The sequence below is a fragment of the Capricornis sumatraensis genome, chromosome 2 (genome assembly GCF_032405125.1).
Source record: "Capricornis sumatraensis isolate serow.1 chromosome 2, serow.2, whole genome shotgun sequence".
In the NCBI taxonomy this organism is placed as follows: Eukaryota; Metazoa; Chordata; class Mammalia; order Artiodactyla; family Bovidae; genus Capricornis; species Capricornis sumatraensis.
This window is the reverse complement of record NC_091070.1, coordinates 195,182,964-195,206,216: the sequence shown is the minus strand read 5'-3', so window position 1 is coordinate 195,206,216 and position 23,253 is coordinate 195,182,964. Positions and strand designations below refer to the sequence as shown.

Genomic DNA, 23,253 nt, shown 5'->3' with positions numbered 1-23,253 from the left:
GGGCATTTCTGAATTAGAACAGTTTGAGAAGTAGGTATCAAAAGCATGCCTGGGCAGTACTTGGTGGATGTTACTGTGATTGGAATCAGTTTTTTTGTTTTCATTTACGTGTTTTTCTTTTTAAATGCAGCTCAGCAGTCTTATATATCTGTAGTGGAATTTGATTCTCAAGGGTCAAATATGTATATTTTTCAGGTAGTTCTTCCAACATTTATTCTTGAAAGAAGATCTCTTTTAGAAATGTATGCAGACTTTTTTGCTCATCCGGACCTGTTTGTGAGGTATTTGACTTGATATAGTAGCTTCCACTATTTTAAAGATATTACTCATTACCTTTCTGCCTTTGCAGGATAGATTCCTTTGCCTTTCAAATGTTTCTGAGGAAATAAGGTGTTGAATATTTTGTTTGTATTAGATGCCTCTTTGCTTAGGTTATCTTTTGCTAATATTGTTAGGCAACCAAGTTGAACACCTTAAAAAATCTTGAACACCTATTAATATGGTAGCCAGTATTTACAGAGCTTTTTTTGATCTAGGAATTGGTAATCACTGTCAAATTATTGACACTACATCCTGATGAAGTTCAGTTATTTGAGTTTAACAAACTTTTCTAAAGCACTTGTTTTTTGTCAACACTTTATTATAAGCTGGAAAGGAAAAGAGTTGCAGTGTCTGCATTTGAGGGGTTTATAGTCCAGTGTCCAGATTACAGACTGATTCATAAATTTTAAATACAAAGATTGCAGTATTAGATATATGTATAAAGGACAGGAGTAATCTAAAGGTGAGATTGATTTATGAGGAGGTGAGTGAGTTCACATTGCTTTTCACTGGTAGCAGGAGCATTTTCTTTGTAACAGGATGTTCTAATCCATCTTCTCTGATTGCATTCCTTGGCCTCGGACTGTGCTTTACTAGAGCCAGATAGAAATCACGAGTTTCACAGTGGGTGGGCACGTTGGGTAACACTGATAAGTAACTTCTTAGTGAGGATTTTAAGAGACTCATTTAACCAGTTCCCAAAGGGCAGAAATTAAATATGGCATTGTTTAAATTCATAGAAAGTTGAACAAATAAAATGTAAGCATTTATTGATAACATACATAGAAAGTAGCAATTATTCATTATATATAGATTTGAGGTTTAAGGATAATTTTTATGTGTGAGAATTTAGGCCCCTAGAAGGAACCATTTAAAAACTACAGAAATACAGCTAAAACACCAATAGATATGATTAAGTGTAATTCTAAAAACTCTAACTCTCCCGTAACGGAGGAAAGGAAATATAATAGAACAAAGAATAAAGGGGGCCAAGTAGAAAACAAATGCCATGATGATAGTTAAACTCAGCTATATTCATAGTACATTAAATGTGAATATCATATATACTCCATTTAAGATAACAGTGATTTTAAGACTGGATTAAAAAAAAAAGCAAGATTCATCTGTACTGTGTTTGCAAGAGAGAGACTTTAAATATGTAAAGACATTGATTGGTTAAAAGTAAAAGGATGGACAAAGACATACCATGCAAAACACTAAGCATAACAAAGCTGGTGTTGCTGTGTTCGTATCAGACAAAAAATACTTTTTAAGGTAAGAAATATTACCAGAGACAAGTAGGGATATCTCATATGATAGGAGTCAATTTATCAAGAATAAATAATCGTAAATATGTAAAACAGCTTCAAACTATATGCAGCAAAAATTGACTGAAGGAAGAAATAGACAAATAGACAATCATGGTTGGAAATTCCTCCCTCAGGAATTGATTGAACAGCAGGCACCTCTCCCCACCCCTCTTAGAAACAGTGTGACTATGGAAGATGTAGTTAACCTTTCTAAAACATTACCAAACACTATAACAGTCTTTCTGAGTGCTGTGGAACATTCATCAAGATGCACCATATACTAGGAAGACTTAATAAATTTAAAATAATTGAAACCATATGGAATATATCCACTGATCTTCGACGAATTAAATTAGATACCAGTAACAGATACATCGAGAAAATCTCCAACTGTTTTGCAATTAAACAGTGCACTAACAAGTATGAAATTATGGGAAAAGCAAAACTAATGGTACTGGAGACCAGAAACAGTGTTTGCCTCGAGGTTAAGGGGTGGGGATTGCTTGAAAGGATGGGGAAACCTGGGGGTAATGGAAATGTTCTGTATCTTGATGTATGTCATTATTTAAGTACAATCAAGATATAGAACATTTCCATTACACTCAAGCTTAATTAAATGGATATATGCATTTTTCCAATTCATAAAACCAAACAATTAAGACTGGTATGTTTGATTATGTGTATTATACTTCAGATTTAAAAAATAGCTGAGGTAGTTACTGGTCCTTCAGCCTGTCTTAGGGGGTGGACCATGCTGAGGGGTACTGTCAAAAAAGAGGATGTTAAATTTTGTCTTTCTTCCTTGCAGTATTAGTGACCAGAAGGATGCCAGAGACCGAATGGTTCAGGTTGTGAAATGGTATCTCTCAGCCTTTCACGCAGGAAGGAAAGGGTCGGTTGCCAAAAAGCCATACAACCCCATTTTGGGCGAAATCTTTCAGTGTCACTGGACATTACCAAATGATACTGAAGAGAATGCGGTGAGTTCTCCACTGATGTTTTTAATATCTTAGTACTTAGTTCTTAATTTACTGATTCAAGATTTCATTGTATTTGAGGGCAGATGATAGTGGTAAAGGCACTGATTAAAAGATGTTTACCACCCATAGAAGAACAATGTTGTTGGACCAGCATATTTTGAATATAGTGAGCAAGGGAAGAGAGTGATGCACGATGAGGATTAGAAATTGAGAAACAAGATCATGCAAGCCCTCATGGACCATAAGGATAATTTTATGGCTTATCAAGAACTCATTTTTGTAATGAAAAGGTCATTATGATTATTTTGTGGCAAATGAATTGGAAAGGTGCAAAAATAGAAGCAAGGAAACCATTGAGGAGACTTTGGCATTATTACAGGAGAATAGTTGATTCAGGTTATATTTTGGAGCCAGAGCTCTTAGATTTGGGGAGGTAAGTTAGAGATGAATCCTTGCGTGGTGGGCTGGTGCTATTTACTGCAAAGGGAAAGATTGGATTTGGGGAGGAAAAAGTCTAGAACTCCAATTTGAAATATAACGTATGGGGAGTCTCTTAGACATGTAAGTGGACTGTCAAATAGGGAGTTAGAGTTTTAAGAGTCTGGAGTTCAGGGGAGGAAAAAATAAGCCCATAGCCTACAGTGGTTGGCACATAATAATCTCTCAGTAAATGTAACTCTCCATATTTTTCCTTTTCTGAATGATGCATTACATGTAGTCCTGCTTCCCAGGTGGCCTCTGGAGAAGGAAATGGCACCCCACTCCAGTATTCTTCCCTGGGAAATCCCATGGACAGAGGAGCCTGACAGGTTACAATCCATGGGGCTGCAAAAAGTCACACAGAGCTGAGCAACTGAGCACACACACACTAAAGACACAAGCAATATGTGTCTGTTCTTAATCATATTACAGACTTGGATAAGTACTTGTTCTGTGCCAGTTTTGACCCTAAGTTCGGCACATGATCCTTGCCTTCATGCATGTCTTAGAGAGACTTACACAAAGCAGTCATTCCAATAGTGTAATTAAGTGCTGCGAGAAAAGTATATAGGAGATGCTTTGTGAATGTAGAGGAGAGAGCATTTAACCAGCTTATGAGGCAGAGACTCCAGTTATTAGATTGTCTGCATCTTGTTTGTTTCCACATCAAAAGAAAATGATATTCTGTTTGCTTGCAGGAGCTAGTTTCAGAAGGACCAGTTCCCTGGGTTTCCAAGAATAGTGTAACATTTGTGGCTGAGCAGGTTTCTCACCATCCACCCAGTAAGTGACAGAGCTCCTCAGCTACATCCACTTTCAAACTGTTGTCTAAAGAGGGTCATAGAAAGCTCCATAACTGAGGTCTCTGGTCCTTGTGTTTAATGGCTATCTGTGTCTTCCCAGTCCTATGAAGATTGGTTCCTCATATCTGTTCCTGGTATGAGTTCCAAATACTCTTATTAGCTTCACTGATTAATTAATATAAAAAGAAGGGATTTGGGAAGCCAACTTTTAATGCTTCTAAAGTCATCTTTCACATCATGAGCTGTGCTGTAGCGATCTCAGCAACTCTGAAGACAGTTCATAGAAAACAGACGTAGTTTCATTATGGTATGTTCCTGGCCCAGTGGAAAGAATGCATGTCTTCCCGTGTTACTTGCTGGATGCCATATTAAGACTGATTATACTGTATGGGTCCAGGTTTAGGCTGGGGCAGCAACATGCTTGCTGATCAGAACAGACCGACTCTTGTTTTTAAGCCCTGGGATTGGCCTCACGGTTCAGGAAGTTCCTCCCCATGTGGTCCTGAACAGTGGCTTGCACTGGGGGAAACAGGGTGTAAAGGGCAGATGGGTAATTCCTGACCACATTCAAGGATGTTTTTTGAAAGGTAAAGGATTTTCCCTATGCAGCCAGTTGTTTCTCTGGGTTAAGGAAGTTGGGGGTGGGGGGCATGTATGTTTATGGTGTGTATGTTTATAAATAAAATGAGGCTATATAGTGCACTAAATGAAATAATTTCTCTTCAGTTTCAGCCTTTTATGCTGAGTGTTTTAATAAGAAGATACAATTCAATGCTCATATCTGGACCAAGTCAAAATTCCTTGGGATGTCAATTGGGGTGCACAACATAGGGCAGGGTAAGTCTGTGGGCTTTGGGTGGACTACAGTGTTAATGGGAGAACTCTTTGTCATTCTTATATGTGCTGGCCATCTGTCTAGTAAGAGGAAATGACCCCAGAAAGTCAGACTGGAAGTCTTTGTGTGCAGGGAAGCAAGTGTGTTGGGGGTGAGAGCCAGGTTGAGATGCAAGAGTGATTATCCCTAAACTGAATGGAGATTCCATCAGCTGCTTACCTGAGATTCCATCCCTTCTCTCCACAGGCTGTGTCTCGTGTCTAGAGCATGACGAACATTACATTCTCACATTCCCCAATGGTTATGGCAGGCAAGTAGAGCAGCTCCGTTCCTCTGATGCGCGAGCAGTAGGCCCTGCTATTCTTTTAAGTTGTGCCCCTCCTTTCTTTCCTCTGAACTGTCAGCCTTACTGAAACTTTTGATTTTGCAGGTCTATCCTCACAGTGCCCTGGGTGGAACTAGGCGGAGAATGCAATATTAATTGTTCCAAAACTGGCTATAGTGCAAATATCGTCTTCCACACTAAACCTTTTTATGGGGGCAAGAAGCACAGAATTACTGCTGAGATTTTGTAGGTATTTTGTTTTTCTGCTGCGATGCTCCTTCTGTATCTCTAAAATAGTTTTCCTTTTGTCTTGAACTATAACTTCCATCAAGAATGACCATTTTAATGGTCCTGTCTTTGTAAACTTATTTTACATGCTGTGTTTCATGTCTCTTCCTAAAATCCCATCTCAGAAGGAGACCTAAGAACAATCTGAGGTCACTGGTGGGATTTCCTTCCTAGGAACCTGACTTGCAAATAGGAATTTAAGGAGTCTTCCTGGATCTCGTAGCCAACCCAGATTATGTGTGCTTAACTCATTATTGCTGGATTGGACCATGAGTTTGTCCATACAGTAGACCCTGTGACACCCACTATAGTGTCTCAAAGCCCTTATGGTCCTTGTTTTTTTGTGTGCCTTTGCTGGGGAAAAACAGTAACCATTGTATCTTTGTTTGGTTCTGTTTGATGCTCCAGGATTAGATGAAGACGTCTGTGTTGTCCAAGTCAGCAGTCAGTTGGGTTCAGAGCCTGCCTAGACAAGGAGACCCTGCAAGGATTTCTCTGTCCTCGGAGGCCTCACTGGGAACAGTGTTGCAGATGGCAGACACAGGATTGGTTAACCAGTTTTTTAGGGAGATAATTTAATTTTGATGATGGAATCAACATCCAGAAAATTCTTGGAAGGAAGGAGGAAGGGACCATGAACAAAAGATGAAGTTTACTAAGGAACACTGTGAAATCCAAAATTATTACTGCAGTGAGAAAATAGGGGCAGAGCTTAGGGAGCAGCACAAGTCACCACTATAATGTGGCTGCCCCCCTCAGACAGGGGAAAAGGATGTCCAGAACAAAGACATGGGTGGGCCTGCTTCTCAGAGTTCCTTAAAGCAGCCAGCACCAATAGGAACTGCTAGCAGATTTTTTGGCCAATCACAGTAATTTATAATAGACTGCCTTCTGAAAGAGTGCTTGGTGGGCTTCTCAGATAACATCTTAATATTATGGCCCAGCCTGAAGATGAAAGTCTTGTCTCCATCATTGTATCCTTAAGCAAAGCCCTCCCTGACCCTCATCGTAGCAGTGTTGCCCTTGATCTCGCATGGTTGCCTGGACATAACAGCACTTTCCACCCAGAATTTCAGTGGCAGTGTCTCCCCACTAGACTGTGAAGACCTCGAGTTTGTAGTCTGCCGTGGTTCCAGCACCTAACATATCTCCTCATACCCACAGTTTCTGGGATCTTGAATCCATTAGCAGCATCTTTATGGCATTAATTCTTGTAGTTGGCTCTGAGAAAACCAGTTTTATTAATCTACCTTTACAGTTGCTCTTCTGTGTTTTGCTCTGGGTAGGTAGGCCACAACTGACAGGATTCTTTGGTAGAGAAATTTCAATTTGAGACTGACACAAATGTGTTTTAATGTTTGTTTTTTGTTTTTAATGTAGTTCTCCAAATGACAAGAAGTCTTTCTGCTCAATTGAAGGGGAATGGAATGGTGTAATGTATGCAAAATACTCAACAGGGGTAAGAACATCATGTGTTTTGCCACTTGTTTCAGGCTTCATTGAATCGTAGCCTGTCCCTTACTCTGGCTTCCTTCATCTGGAAATTTTAACCACCAAGATGAGCTCTAATGCCATCTCTTCAAGCCAAGCCTTTTCCTTCTTCCACCTTTCCCCAGCAGTACAGGTAGTAGAATGATTTTTACTTTCCTCTCCCCTTAAAATACTCAAGAATAATATATGGAGAAAAGTGCTCAGAGTACTTAACATTAGGATTAGTTGTTTAGCTAGTCCAAGAGATTACATCCCAATCATATTACATCCCAACACATAGCCACATTGAAAATATCTATTTTTACCAAGAGCCTTTACCAAGACTTAAAACAATTTAGGCTTTAGATTGCATATGGAACTCATTGTCTATATCACTAACATATTGTGGGATTTCAGTATTAAATCTGTTAATGGGAAGAGTTGACTTTTTCTCTTAGAACAGTGTGAACAATAAAACATCTACCTACCTTTTCTGTTTTCTAGGAAAATGTAGTTTTTATAGATACCAAGAAATTGCCTATAATTAAGAAGAAAGTAAGGAAGCTGGAAGATCAGAATGAGTACGAATCCCGCTGGTAAGGAGACAACGAACTATATAGAGTCGTGGCAGCAGTGCTCTTGCTATTGGCCAGGCGTAGGCGCAAGGCCAGGTTGTGGACTGCACAGCAGGGTGTGACGGAGCACAGGTGGTCTGAATGCCTGGGTTCATACAGTGCTCCACCTCCTGCACTGTAACCCTGACTGTAAGCTAGCCTGTCTTTGCATTCTTTCCTGAAACGGGAACCACCTCAGCATTGCTCTGAGAACTAAATGAGATATACATGGAGCCTGTGTATGATGCTTGACATATGATAAATATCAAGTGAAGTGAAAGTGAAGTCACTCAGTCGTGTCCGACTCTTTGTGACCCCACGGACCCCATGGAACCTATCAAGCTCCTCCGTCCATGGGATTTTCCTGGCAAGAGTGCTGGAGTGGATTGCCATTCCCTTCTCCAACGATGTTGGCTTATCACCCTCTTTGTAGACTGTCTGTATATATGGATATAGATACATCTCAAAACATCTTTAGGTCTTAAAAAACTTAAAAACTTGAAAGAATAAACAGTCTTATTTGCCTGGACTGCCTGTTCATTGTTGTAAGTGGAAATTTATAGACCTTTATGCTCTGCTGCTCACACGACGGGATCTTAGGATGGCTACTTTTCTAATTCCTATGCGTCCTCACTTATAAAGCATTGTTTGGACCAGACTTATCTAATTACCATCTTCCAGGCCTTGAGAAGAAGCCAGACCTCTTCCCCTGCCCCCAACCTTAAGCTCCTGCAATGCTTCTCTTGACCCTTATTCTCTATATTCAGACTACTTCTCCCAGATTCATTAATTCCAGAAGAGTCTTTATGAAATAGAATGTCTCAGCTCCTCTCATCTCCCATTTAGTTAATATAAACCGCTGTTCCCTGAGCTGAATATAAGGGACACTGACGCCCTAGAGAGATGAACTGACAGCCCCAAGGTTACATCACTAGTTAGAGGTACAGCTAAAAGTAGTCTGTCTCAGTTGATCTTTCTCCTGTTGTCCCAGCCGTATATACAGCTTTCTGTACATGCTTTATTTCCTCCTTTGACAACTAGCAATGGAATCTTCTGAGTTTGTTTCTGTTTTTCACTCCTGTGCCAGCCTAAGGAGATTTAGTCTGTGAACTACATTTAAAGCCATTTGACTTGTACTGTAGTTATGTTATGTTTTAGATGGCTCTAGCCTTTCATTTTCAGATTGCTAATTTCTCTCTCCACCAAGTACTCAGCACTTTCGCTTTTTTTCTTTAGCCTTTGGAAGGATGTCACTTTCAACTTAAAAATCAGAGACATTGATGCAGCAACTGAAGCCAAGCACAGACTTGAAGAAAGACAAAGAGCAGAAGCCCGAGAAAGGAAGGAAAAGGAAATTCAATGGGAGACAAGGGTAAGTTTGTTTTGGGGAGCCTGCCTCGGTCTGCTAGCTGCTGTTCCCTGAGCTGTCATTCATTCATTTCAGTCAATACTGAAGTACCAAATAAGCATGGTGATAAATGAGATGAACGTTCATTTCACTGTTGAGGGGGGAGCACATCAAATAATTAAAAGTATGATACAGAAGTACAAAACAAGTATGTAACTGAACTTTCCCCCTTTCTCTAACAGCTGTTTCATGAAGATGGAGAATGCTGGGTTTATGATGAACCATTACTGAAGCGTCTCGGTGCTGCCAAGCATTAGGTTGGGAAACACAAAGTTTGCTCCTGGTTCCAGGGCAGGAGGCATAATTAAGCAACAATCTTCCTTTGGGAGAACCTACTCACTCCCTTCTTATTGCAGTGGTTCCTATCTCAGGGATACTGGACTTTCTGATGCAGATGAACAATTAAAGCGAGCAAAGCTTCCCTTTTTCCTGTCTGTGGCAGTTACAACGTTGATTTTGGTCTTGAGAAAAACTTCAGGTTTTGAAAACAAGATGTCTGTTCCTTTTCCAAATCCCACGGTATAAATCCCAGTCTTAAACTCTGCATTCTAGTACTGCTGTTGAGATATACAACATGTTTCCTAGTTCATATAATCTTGGGTTCTATATATACATATATACATATATATAATATAGCTGATGCCAGATTTTTCATAAATACTCCATTTACTGTAAATATCAGGTCCTCTGAGTTATTTTAGAAAATTTAGTGTAATGTATTAAAATCACGTGTTAGGAAATTTCGTGGCCTCACCTACAATAACTTTTACTTTGGAATTGAACTATTATTAAATTGTATCTAACTCTGGACTATGGTTTAATTATACTCAATGCTTCTTAAGGCTTCATAAAGTAATTTTTCCAACCTTTTTTTTAATGTGCTTATTATTTTTATGATTAGACTTGGACCCAGTTACTTGGAAACCTTGAATACAGGGGCTGGCTTTTTACAGGGACTCTTCAAATAATGAAGGGGGTCCATCCATCCTGTCCCTTCCTTATACTCCTCTGTCTATAGCCCCCACCATGCTATTCTTATTTTGATTGAACTCTCAAATAGTACACATAGGGCTACCAACCTTTTATCCAAAAATATTTTATTGCCTTAGAGAATTTGGGAAGAATGTTTATTTTTAGATTCCCCACCCCACATTGAAACAAAATATAATAAAAGGAATGTCACAGCAGTAAATGGGTCATTCTGAAGGGCAATACAGAATTATCTTTATTTTTAAATACATTAAAAACAACAACACAGGTATTAGCACCTGGCATTTAGGTACTAAGAAGACACTAGTTACATAGGGCCTCTCAAGGCAGTCATACGGAACTGGATTCTCAATTTGAGAAGACCAGGGCATCTCAAGACTGCTCCTGCCAGCTTTTTGGTTACATTGGGCCCACCCTGCTCATTTCTCTCTGCAGCTGCTATAGTAACCCTCAGTCTGTTAGTCACAATGGAACGGGAAGGATAGTAAATCAAAAATTCTATGATGCCAGTGCAAAAATTCAGTGGAAGCCCTAAGGCAGTAGTAGTGTAACTTCTTCATAAAATTCAAACACTTAAATGCACAGTGCTTCAGGCCAACGAGACTGCAGTTTATTTGACTATTTTATGGTAGGGGAGAAGGTTAAGTCTTGATGTGAAACCCCTGATATCAACAATGGGGACGGTACAGTCTACCAGTAGAGGAGAAGCTGGCAGGTAGGTTAGCTGCATCACGTCACAAAAAGAGTTTGAATCCTCACCGGAAGGGGTACCATCCTCTTCTAGCTCGTACTTCCCAAATCCAACAACCTGAAAAAGGCCAAAGACTTGAGGTGAGAGAGAATGCTGACCACGTTTGGGCAAAGACCCAGTAGGATCTGGGACACCAACCCAATCTCAGTAAATGGGCGAGATGATAAGCCTGGAAAGGACAGAGCTACAGCTTAGGTAACGATACTCACATGAACACTGAGCATTTTACTTCCTGGTCCTCTATGGGCCTTGAACCAGTTGACTAGGTCTGATTTTGAGAATGACTTCAGTGCTTCAATCTTAATGGGAGAAGGGAAGATATGAAAGAAAGCTATAAAAAACTAGCAATATATTTCTGCAAAGATAGTTCTTAAACACAACACCCTAGCCAGACCTCCTTGGTCCTGCTTATTATAAGCACATTGTTTTATTTTAACATGTGTCAGCTGGCTCCCAACCTTCCAGATAAGGATACAAATGAGCCTGACTTACCTTCATGTTTCTTAGCACTGACTGACTGGCAGATAATAAGCAGGAGAGGGTAGCAGATGCTGTAACTACAGCTGAATACCATACATGGAGTCAAACCCATCACACCTTAAGTGTCACCTCTCAGATACATGGTAAGTATTTACCCTCTGGCTTCTAATAGGAAAACTGCAGAACCTCAAGAGTTGGGCTGAATGAAGCCTCTTTGATAAATACCCCCTCTGCTTCATTGTCCTTTGGTAATTCACCATATAGGGTTATAGTATCAGAGCACTGGACTGTAGGACACAGCTCCTTTAAATGGGATTTATTACTTGGGGCTAGAAGTTGTCACAAAGACCTACACATAAAATTCTTAAACCTGGAGAAGGAACTTCATAAACACCAGAAGTTCACAATTTAAGTAGCAGAACCTGTTTTTCTCCCAAACCTTGTAGTGAATCTGAATATATAATACAAAAATGAAAGGGAAAAAAGTTACATATATATATATGTAACTGAATCACTTTGCAACAGAAATTAACACTGTAAATCAACCGTACTTCAATTTTTTAAAAAGTGGATCTGACTGAAACTGGGGGAGCAAGAGTAAGAATACCCAGCATCCTGCTCACTTGGCCACCTGAGACACTACAGTAGCCAGTCTGGAAACAAGATGTAATTTAATCACATCAAGAAATGGGCAGGTAAATAACCAACCCAAGATGACTGCCCCCGGTCTCTCCTTCACACAATACCAATTTGCTTAGAACTGTGTCTCTTGTTAAATCAAGAGTCCTTGTCAGGGCTGTCTTAACTCTGAAAACCACGTTACTACCTCATGGGCAAGGCGGTCAAAGAGATACTGCCGGGTCACCACTTCATTCCAGTTCCTGTCCACCTCCTCCCCAAGGTGGGTGTCCTCGCACTCCTTCAGCTTGATCAGAGCTGTGACCTGTTACCGTCAAAGAAACACTGTCAGGCATGGCATCACCCAAGTATCCTCAGCACTCTGAACCCTGTCTGGTCTGATTTGTGATGGACCTGCCAGCATGATGACGAGGGATGGAGCTAGGAAGACATGGTCAGATTAAGGTGGGCTACAGAGCTCAAGAACCCAGCACACAGTACTGTTAAGACTAGTGTCGAGGGCTTGGGTGAGCCAACAGAAGACCGAGCCAGCACAATCACCTGGGTGTTGAATGCATCCTCAGTGAGGTTCTCGATCTTCTCCTCAAAGCTTGAAAGAAACTCTTCTATCTTCTTATCAACAACTTCAGAGCTAAAATAAAACATCTTCCATTAAGTCATCACTGACCATGTCTCAAGCAGAAGGCAAAGGAGAGAACTGGGTCTAAGGCATACTTCCAGGAAAGAGGCTGAAGTGATCTCCTCTAAGCTGCAGGAGGGAAGTGAACAGTGAAGAACCCCTGCCCCTCCTCCACTTTTAGCCCAATTCCCTGGTATCCTCGTAGGAAGCAGTAGACAGCCATGCTGACCATTTCAAAGCTGAGGACCAACAAGCCCTTGTACCTTGCGGCCTGAATGCTAGGTCAGGCATCTGCCTTTCTTGTCCTCAGATATGCCTGAAGAGAGGAAGTGGCAAGCCCTGCACAGGACTTGAGTCAAACCTTACAAACCCACTGGTAAGTCCTGGATCAGGCCATGTATGAGCCACCTGCTGCAGCTGTGACTAAATGGGAAGCAAATGGTCAGGGCAAGGACGCAGCCCTTATTCTCTACGCCAAGAAAAATGATAGCTGGGCCCATCATCTCACTTGTTTACTCACTTGTATTTGGTTGCCTGAGTCCCCACGGTGACAGAGAAGCCTAGAATCCCAGATGTGTTCCTACAGGTAGGGTAGACATGGTACCTACGGCCAGAGTGAAAAGTTCTATGAGCTCAGGTGCTCACCTGCACCCTGTCCTTGGAAGTACTAGAGAGCAGTGGGAAGGGTTTCTGCCCATCCTTACTGGACCCTAGAGGGGTCATAGATGTTTACTCTTGGGTTAGGGTATCCACCCCTCTCCTGAACTGAGGACCACAAGGCCAGCCTCTTCTCTTGCTAATCTTGAAACCTGACCAAACTGACAGACTGATCATGGTCCAAGATGGAAATTGCAAACGTTTCGACAGTATGACTCTACCGAGTATGACTTGGTAGGTACGACTCTTAAAGGCCTGGAAGGGCCAAAGAGCGCTGAGAGACTGTTCAGAGTACAGCTGCTTGACTTAAGCCTGCAAAGTAAGCCCCAGATCTTGAGTCAGTGCTCTTGCCAGCAGACTTACCCAAGGGTCTGCTTGGTTCGAAGGAAGTCAAAACAAGGCTCTTCCATATGCATCTGTAATTTAACATACTACCCATCAGCTCAACTCTTCCCAGCAGAGAAATCTCCATTTCTTCCCCCAAAAGTGTTACATGTGACCCCCGAGTCCAGCCTCCCTTACTGCCTTCTTAAATAGCTCAGGCCCATTATCCTGGCTCATACTAGGTGAGAAATGCTCAACCACCAGCTTACTTACAAACCACAGATCTCTGACCACTCCCAGGTCCCCAGCCCCCAGGTAGATAGGCCAGTCCTCACAGTGGGCCAGGGGCTCCCGAGTACTGGGGACTCTCCTTTATACAACTTACCACAAGCAGCTCCATAAGAGTGTATTCTTTCAGACTCCTGGCACCTGACTGAGAGGAGAAGCTGATCAGACCAACCGAAAATCCAATGGCTTACAGGGCTTTTTAAAAATATAGCTCTTCTTGACAACCATTTATTCAGGTTACTACCCTACTCTTCTCTTCCCCCGACCCTCATACCCTCTACTGTTATACTTCCTGCCTTCCCACAAAACAAGGTGTGCGCAGACTGGAATCATGCGTGATGATCTGTATTCCCAGCCCTAGTTCAGAACTGCAGGTGGACATGGAATTGAGTCCAGTAATCCCTGACCTGCCAGCTCCTGCCCAAAACACACCCAGGACACAACCTAAAGTCAAGGACTTGCAGAGGAAGACAGGCTCTACAGTCAAGGCAAAGATTCAGGGCCAGAAATACACGAAAAGGACAAGGTGCAAGTGAGGCCACGGTGCCCTGTCCAAAGTCCAGGCCAGGGATCTTCACGAGGTCAGGCAGAGAAGTGACTTCCTCATGTAGAAAACCCAGGACCAAAGCAGCAGTTAAAGAACCCCGGAGTCTGTTAGTTAGTCTGAGATCAGTCTAAACAGACACAGGTTCCCATCGTCCTAAAAGTGAGTGGGACCAACCACAGGCTAAAGTAGTCTATGGACCAATCGAGATCAGTGCAAAGCTCTTTCTTATTTTAAGCACCATCTCATCTCTCCAGAATGCTGTGGAAAACACACAGGATTTGAAGATAGAAGGTATAAATTTTAATTCCGGCTGGTATGACCTCAGGTAAGTGAAGGACCTCAGATTTATCATACATAAAATAGAGGTAATAAATCCTCTCTCTCAGGAGCTTTGAAAATATTCACTATGACTCTGGAAGCCATTCTATTTACTGTATGTTGGCTGACTATGTTTACTTTTGTCATATTTCAAAACTGTCCTTTTAACAAATGTCCTCTTGCTCCCTGGAGTTCTGACTGGTGAATATGTAGGAATTTCCAGCCATACTTCAGTTCTATCCCTCTGGACTAGTGGCTGGGTGATTAATAAAGCACTGTGATTGAAAAAGGATCCACTTTACTGACAGGAGCAGTTTTTAAATGTAATTGCTTCAAGAGGACACATGACCCCAAGCATAAAACCACAGAGTAACCGCAAACAGGCCTTGATGAGCATAGGATCACTTCTCCCAGACACTGTGGTCCTTCCACCAGTCTTTAGTGTCTAAAAGACACAGCCATGAGGACAGCCGTGTGCAAAGGGGCCACTGACCTGGTAATATACAGTGACTTCAGAGTTGGCATCACCCCTGTTCAGAGCTCTCACTTTGCACAGGTGGTGGCCACTGGGTAGCTCCACCACCTGGAACTGCACAGGCATCTCCTGCTCCAGAGGCATGAAGTTCAACTTGCTGCAAAACAATCAGTATGGGTCACTGAGGCTGTGCCTTTATCCTCCTACTCCTGCTCCCAAAATTGAAAGTCAGGCCTTCTACATTGCCTTCTCAATTGCTTTGTTTATATAACTAACCTCAAATAAACCTACAAGAAGCATCTCCATTACGGATTTAGTAACAACTGAATTTTGGTCTCAAGGTCCTCTTGCTATTAAGAACACACAACTCCTAAAGAGAAAACTCGACCAATACTCACTCAACAACATATTTCAGGAAATCTGTAGATTCCTAGGAGGTGAAAGAGAAGAAAATAGCTATATCAGGCTCTACTGACATTAATTTCACCCCAAACCAACTAATACCAATGTTCTAAGTGCATGGGGAGCCTTGGAAAGCATTAGGAAAGCAGATACAGTCTGTCACCCAAAATGCTGATCATTCATTCACTGGGTTTATCATTCATTCACTGGGATTATCATTCACTGATTCAATACTGATTCGGTTTGTTGAATACTAAGTGGCTCTCAACTGAAGGGGCTCCTTTTCTGTTCTCCCTTAGTGCTCTGTTTACTGTCCACTGTGAAACTTTCTCCACTGGGGGATCAAACTCAGTTGTCTGGTTTACCCCATTAGGCTGTGTTTTAGAAACCTGGATCTATTAATATTAATACAGAGCCTGACATAGAGTGAGCAACATAATATACTTGATACTAAGTGAATGATGTATATATACGTACATCCCTCAGCCCTCCCCAGCTCCCACTTTAATCTCTAAATTAAACTGTTTGTAGTTTCCACAATCGTCAACAAATGTAACCAATACCATGTATTTACCAAACCCATTAACTCAAAATTAGGTCCAATACCAGTAGTCTCTTTCACAAGAAAGTCTTGTTCAGCACTGAAAGGGCCAAGTTCCCTCCTAAACAGACTGTGACGATGCTGGCCTGCCAAAACTACAGAGCTTCCCCTTTAGGGAAGAACTAACAGAATTCCAGAGCACAGAACAGCATTCATACCTGGCCTGTACCAACAGAACCCTGACACTCACTGTGCTTGTGACATTTCCTTGTACCAGGCCCTCAACAAAGAGCTGGGCTTTGAATTCTCTGACGAAGCTCAGCAGAGACTCAAGGGAAAGGCCATCCATCAAAGCACGATACTTATCAATCATAGACCAACGGGAATACTCCAGGATTAAAAGCCGAACGTCTCTACAGAGAGCAGGAAAAAAAAAAGTCTTATTGTAAGAAATGAATCTTAAAGGTATAGGATTGGGTTAAGTTTCTATAGATGATGTGTTTCTTTAAAGTGACAATTTCTATCACTACTTAAGATAGGGAAACAATGTCATTAACCACCAAAAAGCATTTAAAACTGCATATAAGACTATTACATAGATTATTAGCTCACTGGTAAAACTTATCTGTTTCAATTGCAAAATAAAACATCTCACACAAGCTGCCAAATGAGTCACAAACCAATTTAATGTTACTATTTTGATTTCAAATCTCACTAGCATTTATTCATTACTGGAAGTGACCATCATGCATATCTACAATGACAATACAGCATAACTGGCTCTAGGCAAGAATCAGACTAACTCCCTCCAACACAGTAAGCTATTTATTATTTTTTTAGTAAGCTGATTAAATATGGCCAAGTTACCTAACATTTGTGAACTCCATTTCATTTGTAAAACAAAGGAAATAAAAATGCCATACTATTATCAGTTTTGGTGAGAATTAAATACACTTAAAGTTCTTAGACCTAACACAAACCAAATCTTCAATAAACAAGTATTACTCTACCACATTTTAACAAAGTAGTATTCAGGAGTTATAGCATATATGGGGTTGTTTTTCATCATATCAATAGTTCCAGACAACTCTCCTTTCCCATTTATATTTGGTTATTAGTTTTTATAACTTTTTGTGATCAGATTATCAGTCATTACATGTCTGATTCTTAACTACTCCCTCCCCTGCTTTCGAATTTTGGCCATTTATGGTCTCATTATATACTATGTCTAATGCAGGGTATTTATAGATGCCCAGCAAACAGGTCAAGTAGGGGTTTGCAAGCCATATGCATAAAGGGCTATATCTGCTCAGAGGGTACTTTTTCCCACTCCCACAAAGGCTCTACCTGCTGACAGAGCCTTTTTACCCCAAGAGTGTACTTTTTTCTGATTCACACAAAAGGTACCCTATAAGCTACCGCTGGCCCTGGATTAAAGAACAGGCTCTGGTGAAAGCCTATTAGCGGAGGGCTTAAGCATCAGCACACAGACTGTCCAGAAGCGTTTCTGCTCTCTTCTGCAACCTGACTGAATTCTGGATAGTTACAGTTGTCAGATAAATGACCTATTAGGCAATTTAATTCAGCTACTTATTACAACATCCAATACACTAAGCAATTTTGAGCTACAACAAAGTCAGCAGTTTTTGAACTGTGTTTTACTTAGAAACTAGGAAAAAACACTCTTTTAACCTTTAGCCTCTAATTAAGTATACTAGACTGCTTGCAGTCCTCCTCACCGATAACTACTTACACTTAGTTTAGAAACTCTCTATGGGCTAGTTTCCTAAAACACAGCACAATTCTATCACATCTGAATTAGCACTGAAACAACAGCCTCATTCCCCACACTTAATTCCAAGGAAGGCAAATAGTTTTAGGCCTTCAAAATATAAGCTGATCCCATGTATACCCACTTGGCCAGAGTTTCAGGCTTGATGAGGATGTTAAAGTAGGTCTTCTTCAATTGCTCAGTTATCATTGTAAACACAGCTGGTGTGGAACTGAACTCCGCTAAGTAGTCAATAATAAGCTGAAACAGCAGCTAAGAAGAAAAGAAACACCTTAGGTGGAGAAACATGTAAATCCACTGATTTTTAGGGGGAAAATGTTTCCCATTGCTTTCTACCAGGGGTTCAGTATGATAAAATAGGCACTGTGTGGGACATAAGTACTAATGACTCAAAGAATCTTTTTTTCCCTAACTCATGGCTACACCACCTAGCTACGTGATTCATTTCTTTATTTTTGGCTGTGCTGGGTCTTCGCTGCTATGCAGGCTTTTCTCCAGTTGCAACGAGTGGGGACTACTCTCTTGCTATCGTGAGTCAGCTTCTCAGTGCGGTGGTTTCTCTTGCTGTGGAGCACAGAGCCGAGGATGCATGGGCTTCAGTAGTTGCAGCATGTGGGCTCAGCAGGTGCGTCTCCTGGGCTCTAAGCACAGGCTCAACAGTTGCAGCACACAAGCTCCGGGACACGTGGCATCTTCCCAGATCAAGGACTGAATCGGTGTTTCCTGCACTGGCAGGTAGATTCTTTCCCACTGAGCCACCAGAGAAGCCCCCTCCCTCAAAGAATTTTTAGGAGCTAAAATTCTCAATAATTATAAAATCTAAGGAATAAATTTTCTTTTTTATAATTTTCAGGGGTATTTTAAAACATTTTTTCCTTCCAATTAAACTTAAAAATAATTTTATCGAGCATCTCCACTGCCCCTAAATTTGATTTTAACTGGGAGAAGATAATTTAGGAAATAAAGACTTTGTATCAACCTGTGCTATGCAGAAACATGTGGTGTCTTCTCCCTTAAAGTCTTTTATATGCTTCAAAAAGATTTATAGCTTTCTTTAGATAGGTTCTACACACTTTTCTTTATTCTTACATATTTGATTATTGTTCTCAATATTATAGTGGCGTATTTTTTCCCATCCATTTCTAAGTGGTTATTGCACTATAGGAAAATGAGCCATTGATATACTGGTCTTATGATGAGTCACATCACAAATTATTTTTTAAATTCTAGTAGTATCTTGCAAAGAAAAATGATTTTTCTCTTCCAGGTGTTATTTTTTCACTTTAATATAGTAGCCAGAAACTCTAAAAATAATGTCGAGTAATAGAAGTGATTGTGGGTATCCTTGGCTTGTTCCTAATTTTAATGTTCAGGATTTCATCAGTTAGTATAACATCTGCTATTGTACTTTTAATTAAGATTTTTATTGTGGTTAAGTGACCTCCCTCCATTCCTACTTATTAGGAATGACAACTCAAATTTATCAAATAATTTTGGGGGCATTTATCACTACATTCACACAGTGTTTCTCAGCTGACTTTTGATATAATGACCTATGTTCATTATCACTATACTAACACAGTGTTTCTCAACTGACTTGGTTTATGATTTATAACAGCTTCGTAAAACTGAACAACCAACTCTTTGCTTTGCTGGCACTGGTCATGGTGAATTATTCTTTTTGTTATATTTGAACTTAACTTTCAAGTTTTTAGAATGCTTGACTCTGTATTTCATAGGTGTAAATGATCTCTAGTTTTACATATGTATTTTTAGTATTTATATCAAGTTTTAATGTTACATTAGGGAAGCTTCATAAATGAAGAACCTCAAATACTATGGTTTGTATTTCTAAAATGCTCTCCAGGTAATTCCAAAACATACCTACCAAATGACAACTACTGTATTTGGCTTTAATATGTTTGGATTTTAAGCTACATTATATTTACGCTTTTGAAGGTTACTAAAATATTCCATGGGTCTCCTAAGAAAAATTTTTGTTCCCAGGGGAGACTGACAGGTAAGAGGGTATAAAGGAGAAAACTATACTCTTCTCTAGGGTTTTTGGTAAGATACGGAGGCTATCACCTCCTAGAACAGGTCTAATTACTTCCAGGTCCTCTCCTCCAGATTTTTTCTTAGATGAACCCAATTCCCCAAATGTTAATATATGTTCTACCCAAAAAACCAACATATAAAATTTGTTGTTGGGTACATTATTTTACCTGGTACTTGGTATTTCTTCCTTTACTTATGAAGTACTGACAGATGACACTGAAACATATTCTTTACCAAAAGATAAATCACTAACAAGATATAAACTCTTTCTAAAGAGTCATAAACTTAGAAGGGAACAAGACACACACACACTTGAAACAATGGAAAAGACTGTAAGAAGATGAAGAAAGAACATAGACATCTAAGTTCTACTCTTTGTCAGGGCATCAGGGAACATGTCAGGTGTTTTAAATCTGTCCTTGCACTATGGCATGAAATTACACTCAAAAAAGAAAACAAAGAAAGAGCTAGTCACTCAGTCGTGTCCAGCTCTTTGTGACCCCATGGACTGTAGTCCGCCAGGCTCCTCTGTCCGTGGAATTCTCCAGGCCAGAATACTGGAATGGGTAGCATTTTCCTCCTCCAGGGCATCTCCCCAACCCAGGGACAGAATCTAGGTCTCCCACATTGCAGGCAGACTCTACTCTCTGGGCCACAAGGGCAGCCCAATTACACTCAAATAAGTCCTAAATACCAGTGTTGGCTGCACAGAAATTGACAGCAAAGAGAAGTGTAATCAAGTCTGAAAGCACAGGCTGTGCTGTATCTATTACTAATGTATACAACACTAATAAATGTAATTAGTTGAAGAATATATGTTGTTCTTATATGTGGCCAAAGTCAGAATACCTGCCATCAGCCAAAAAAACCATAATCATCTCCAGGCCAGAATACTGGAGTGGGTAGCTGTTCCCTTCTCTAGGGAATCTGTCCCACCCAGGAATTGAACCAGGGTCTCTTGCATTGCAGGCAGATTCTTTACCAGCTGAGCTACCAGGGAAGCCCAATAAATGCAATTAATTAAAGAATATATGTTGCTCTTATATGTGGCCAAAGTTGGAATACCTGCCATCAGTCAAAAAAACCTAATGATCTACATAAATACATATTTCTTTTCATATACAGCACCTCATGCACAAACCTCTATGCTTGGTGCTATAGGCTCAACAAACAAATATGAAATTTTAAAGTTGTTTGCAAAGAAATCAGAGCTGTACTTACAGGTAGTTTGTGGTTGAATCCTTTCACTCGAATAATTAAACCATGTTCTCCAGCGACCAGCTTATACTCCAGCTGTGCAACATCTGCTTCATAAGCTGGTTCCGCAAGGTTATGGGTAAGGATATTGACAAAGATATCAAAGAGGACCACACTAAGAGTATAAAAATGCAAACAGCATCATTAACTGACAAGAAATAGACAAATTTCCTTCAACTTAGAGTAAGAAACTTCACTTTTATAAAGATGTTAATTCACTACTCCAGAATGTAAACTCTATATACTAATTGAGCTCAAAGGTAAATACAGCTTACTAGGGCTCAGTTTCACAGGGGCATTACAGAACTCCCACCTTCAGCGGTGCTCCCCTATCTTTTTCATGTCATGCACAAATAGAATATGATAATATTTATATTGCACAATGGGTAAGTGTAAAATACATGAAAAACAACTGGCCCAAATGCTCTGGCTATCCCTGTGGCCTAGGTTTTCTGACCAAATTAAAAATCTGAGAGAAGAGAGGAGGGTCATGTTCTTTTTTTTGGCCATGTGGCACATGGAATCTTAGTTTCCCAACTAGGAATTGAACCAGAGACTGATGCATTGGAAATGCATAGTCTTAACCACTGGATGGCCGGGAAGTCCCGTAATGCACTTTTTAAACTGGATATTAATAATGTTAGTGCTGTTTGTCAGTTTAAGGCTGGATTTTACAGGTTAAGGGGCAAAATAAAGGAAGAAATGTAGTAACATTTCCTGAGCACCTCCTATGATTCAGGTACATTTTAGGCTCTCTGACCTCCCACAATACAGCTATCTATATAAATGTGTAAATAATTTGCTAAGAATGAAGTAAAATCAGACTCCTTGGCAGTCTCAAAATACAGGTCAACAGATCCACACTAGTCCTCATTATATACTGGAAGCTAACCCAAGCTCATCTTTAAGGAACTTTCTCAATCCAGTACAAATAAGTGCTGGAGACGGAGCAGCCACAATTCCATCTTAGTGATTCACACAGATAATTTGTTTTGGGCACATAAAAACCACATAAATGAGGAGCACAGCTCAAGTACTGACAAAGAGCATGATACAATGATTCAGAAATAAAAGTCTTTCAATAATTTATACATATATATATATATATATATATATCTATATATATGTATCTTTCAGGAAAGAGGACAATTTCTTACTTTGCTGCAGACTTCTGTATCAAAGGTGAGATCAGATGGAAACGTATATATGCTGAAAGAAAAAAAGACCCTACATAAGAAACTAATGGCCAGAGGCCTCAAATATTTAGTGAAAGTGAAAGTGAAGTCGCTCAGTCGTGTCCAACTCTTTGTGAGCCCATGGACTGTAGCCTACCAGGCTCCTCTGTTCATGGGATTTTCCAGGCAATAGGACTGGAGTGGATTGCCATTTCCTTCCCCAGGGGATCTTCCTGACCCAGGGATCAAACCCGGGTCTCCCACATTGTAGACAGATGCTTTAATATTTAGTACATCTGTTATTTTCCCCCAATATGATGATGTTTTAAAAATTCTGAAATAAACCACTAATCCTTAAATCCTCATTATATTTTTATCCTTAAGCGTCCTGATAAAGTATATTTACCATTCCAAATAGTGTCCAGAAGGCACACTTTAATCTATAGGAAAATCACATATATAGACAGATATGCAGAGAGGCCTATGAATACTCTTCTTTTCAATAGTCTTGGTCAGGAAAAATGCATATAGAATTAAATGCAAAATTCATTTAACTGAGAAAAAAATCAAAAAATAATCTCATTTTATGCTTGAATCCTTATTTATTCCCTGGGATCTGTAGTGTACTTAAGAATTTCTGTGACAGCACAGAAGCACAGTATGGATCCGATAGGTCTTCAAGTAGAAGGGGAAGAGAAAAGGAAGATGTGACAGACAAGAGGTAAAAGGTTGTGAGAAAGTGGAGAAAGATTGGTTATACTTATTTCACTATTTTTAAGGAGGGAAACATTTTACCTTTGGGGATTTTGAATTTGTTGTCTTTCTTATACCACAGGCAACCTTGTGGAGTATTCACAATTTTAACAGGGTATTCTGTCTCTGGACAATCAAAAGCCTTCAACATGAAATCCGTGGCTAACAAAAGCAAAAGGTAATAAATCACTCAGTTATCACAACAGAATTTTCATCAATCTGTTCTTGGTTTCAGAACTCTAGGTAACTCTTTTTTGAGGCAAAAAACATGTCAAATTCAAATGTTAGAGTAAAATAAATTAGTAGAACAATGCTAAAAAGAAAGTCCTCTTGGCCTTAAACTACATGAACTC

At 40.2% G+C, this 23,253-nt stretch overlaps 2 protein-coding genes across 6 annotated transcripts in view; one reads left to right on the top strand and one right to left on the bottom strand.

Moving 5' to 3' along the window:
• OSBPL9 (oxysterol binding protein like 9) overlaps positions 1-9,682 on the top strand; it is a 170,976-nt gene extending 161,294 nt beyond the window's left edge. For all 4 annotated transcript variants that reach the window (XM_068966060.1, XM_068966059.1, XM_068966057.1 and 1 more), the window contains 10 exons: positions 196-281; positions 2,440-2,611; positions 3,790-3,874; positions 4,621-4,731; positions 4,976-5,039; positions 5,160-5,300; positions 6,723-6,801; positions 7,317-7,408; positions 8,663-8,798; positions 9,017-9,682. In XM_068966060.1, coding sequence (XP_068822161.1) covers positions 196-281; positions 2,440-2,611; positions 3,790-3,874; positions 4,621-4,731; positions 4,976-5,039; positions 5,160-5,300; positions 6,723-6,801; positions 7,317-7,408; positions 8,663-8,798; positions 9,017-9,091 — 1,041 coding nt within the window. In that variant the 3' untranslated portion in view covers positions 9,092-9,682. The remainder of the gene's footprint in view (positions 1-195; positions 282-2,439; positions 2,612-3,789; positions 3,875-4,620; positions 4,732-4,975; positions 5,040-5,159; positions 5,301-6,722; positions 6,802-7,316; positions 7,409-8,662; positions 8,799-9,016) is intronic.
• A 345-nt stretch (positions 9,683-10,027) lies between these two features.
• NRDC (nardilysin convertase) overlaps positions 10,028-23,253 on the bottom strand; it is a 114,489-nt gene continuing 101,263 nt past the window's right edge. For both annotated transcript variants that reach the window (XM_068966685.1, XM_068966686.1), the window contains 14 exons: positions 22,943-23,062; positions 22,130-22,181; positions 20,937-21,087; positions 17,782-17,909; positions 16,116-16,278; positions 15,321-15,352; positions 14,941-15,079; positions 13,680-13,727; positions 13,334-13,386; positions 12,834-12,917; positions 12,235-12,325; positions 11,882-11,998; positions 10,785-10,874; positions 10,028-10,632 (listed from right to left, as the gene is read on the bottom strand). In XM_068966685.1, coding sequence (XP_068822786.1) covers positions 10,435-10,632; positions 10,785-10,874; positions 11,882-11,998; positions 12,235-12,325; positions 12,834-12,917; positions 13,334-13,386; positions 13,680-13,727; positions 14,941-15,079; positions 15,321-15,352; positions 16,116-16,278; positions 17,782-17,909; positions 20,937-21,087; positions 22,130-22,181; positions 22,943-23,062 — 1,466 coding nt within the window. In that variant the 3' untranslated portion in view covers positions 10,028-10,434. The remainder of the gene's footprint in view (positions 10,633-10,784; positions 10,875-11,881; positions 11,999-12,234; positions 12,326-12,833; positions 12,918-13,333; positions 13,387-13,679; positions 13,728-14,940; positions 15,080-15,320; positions 15,353-16,115; positions 16,279-17,781; positions 17,910-20,936; positions 21,088-22,129; positions 22,182-22,942; positions 23,063-23,253) is intronic.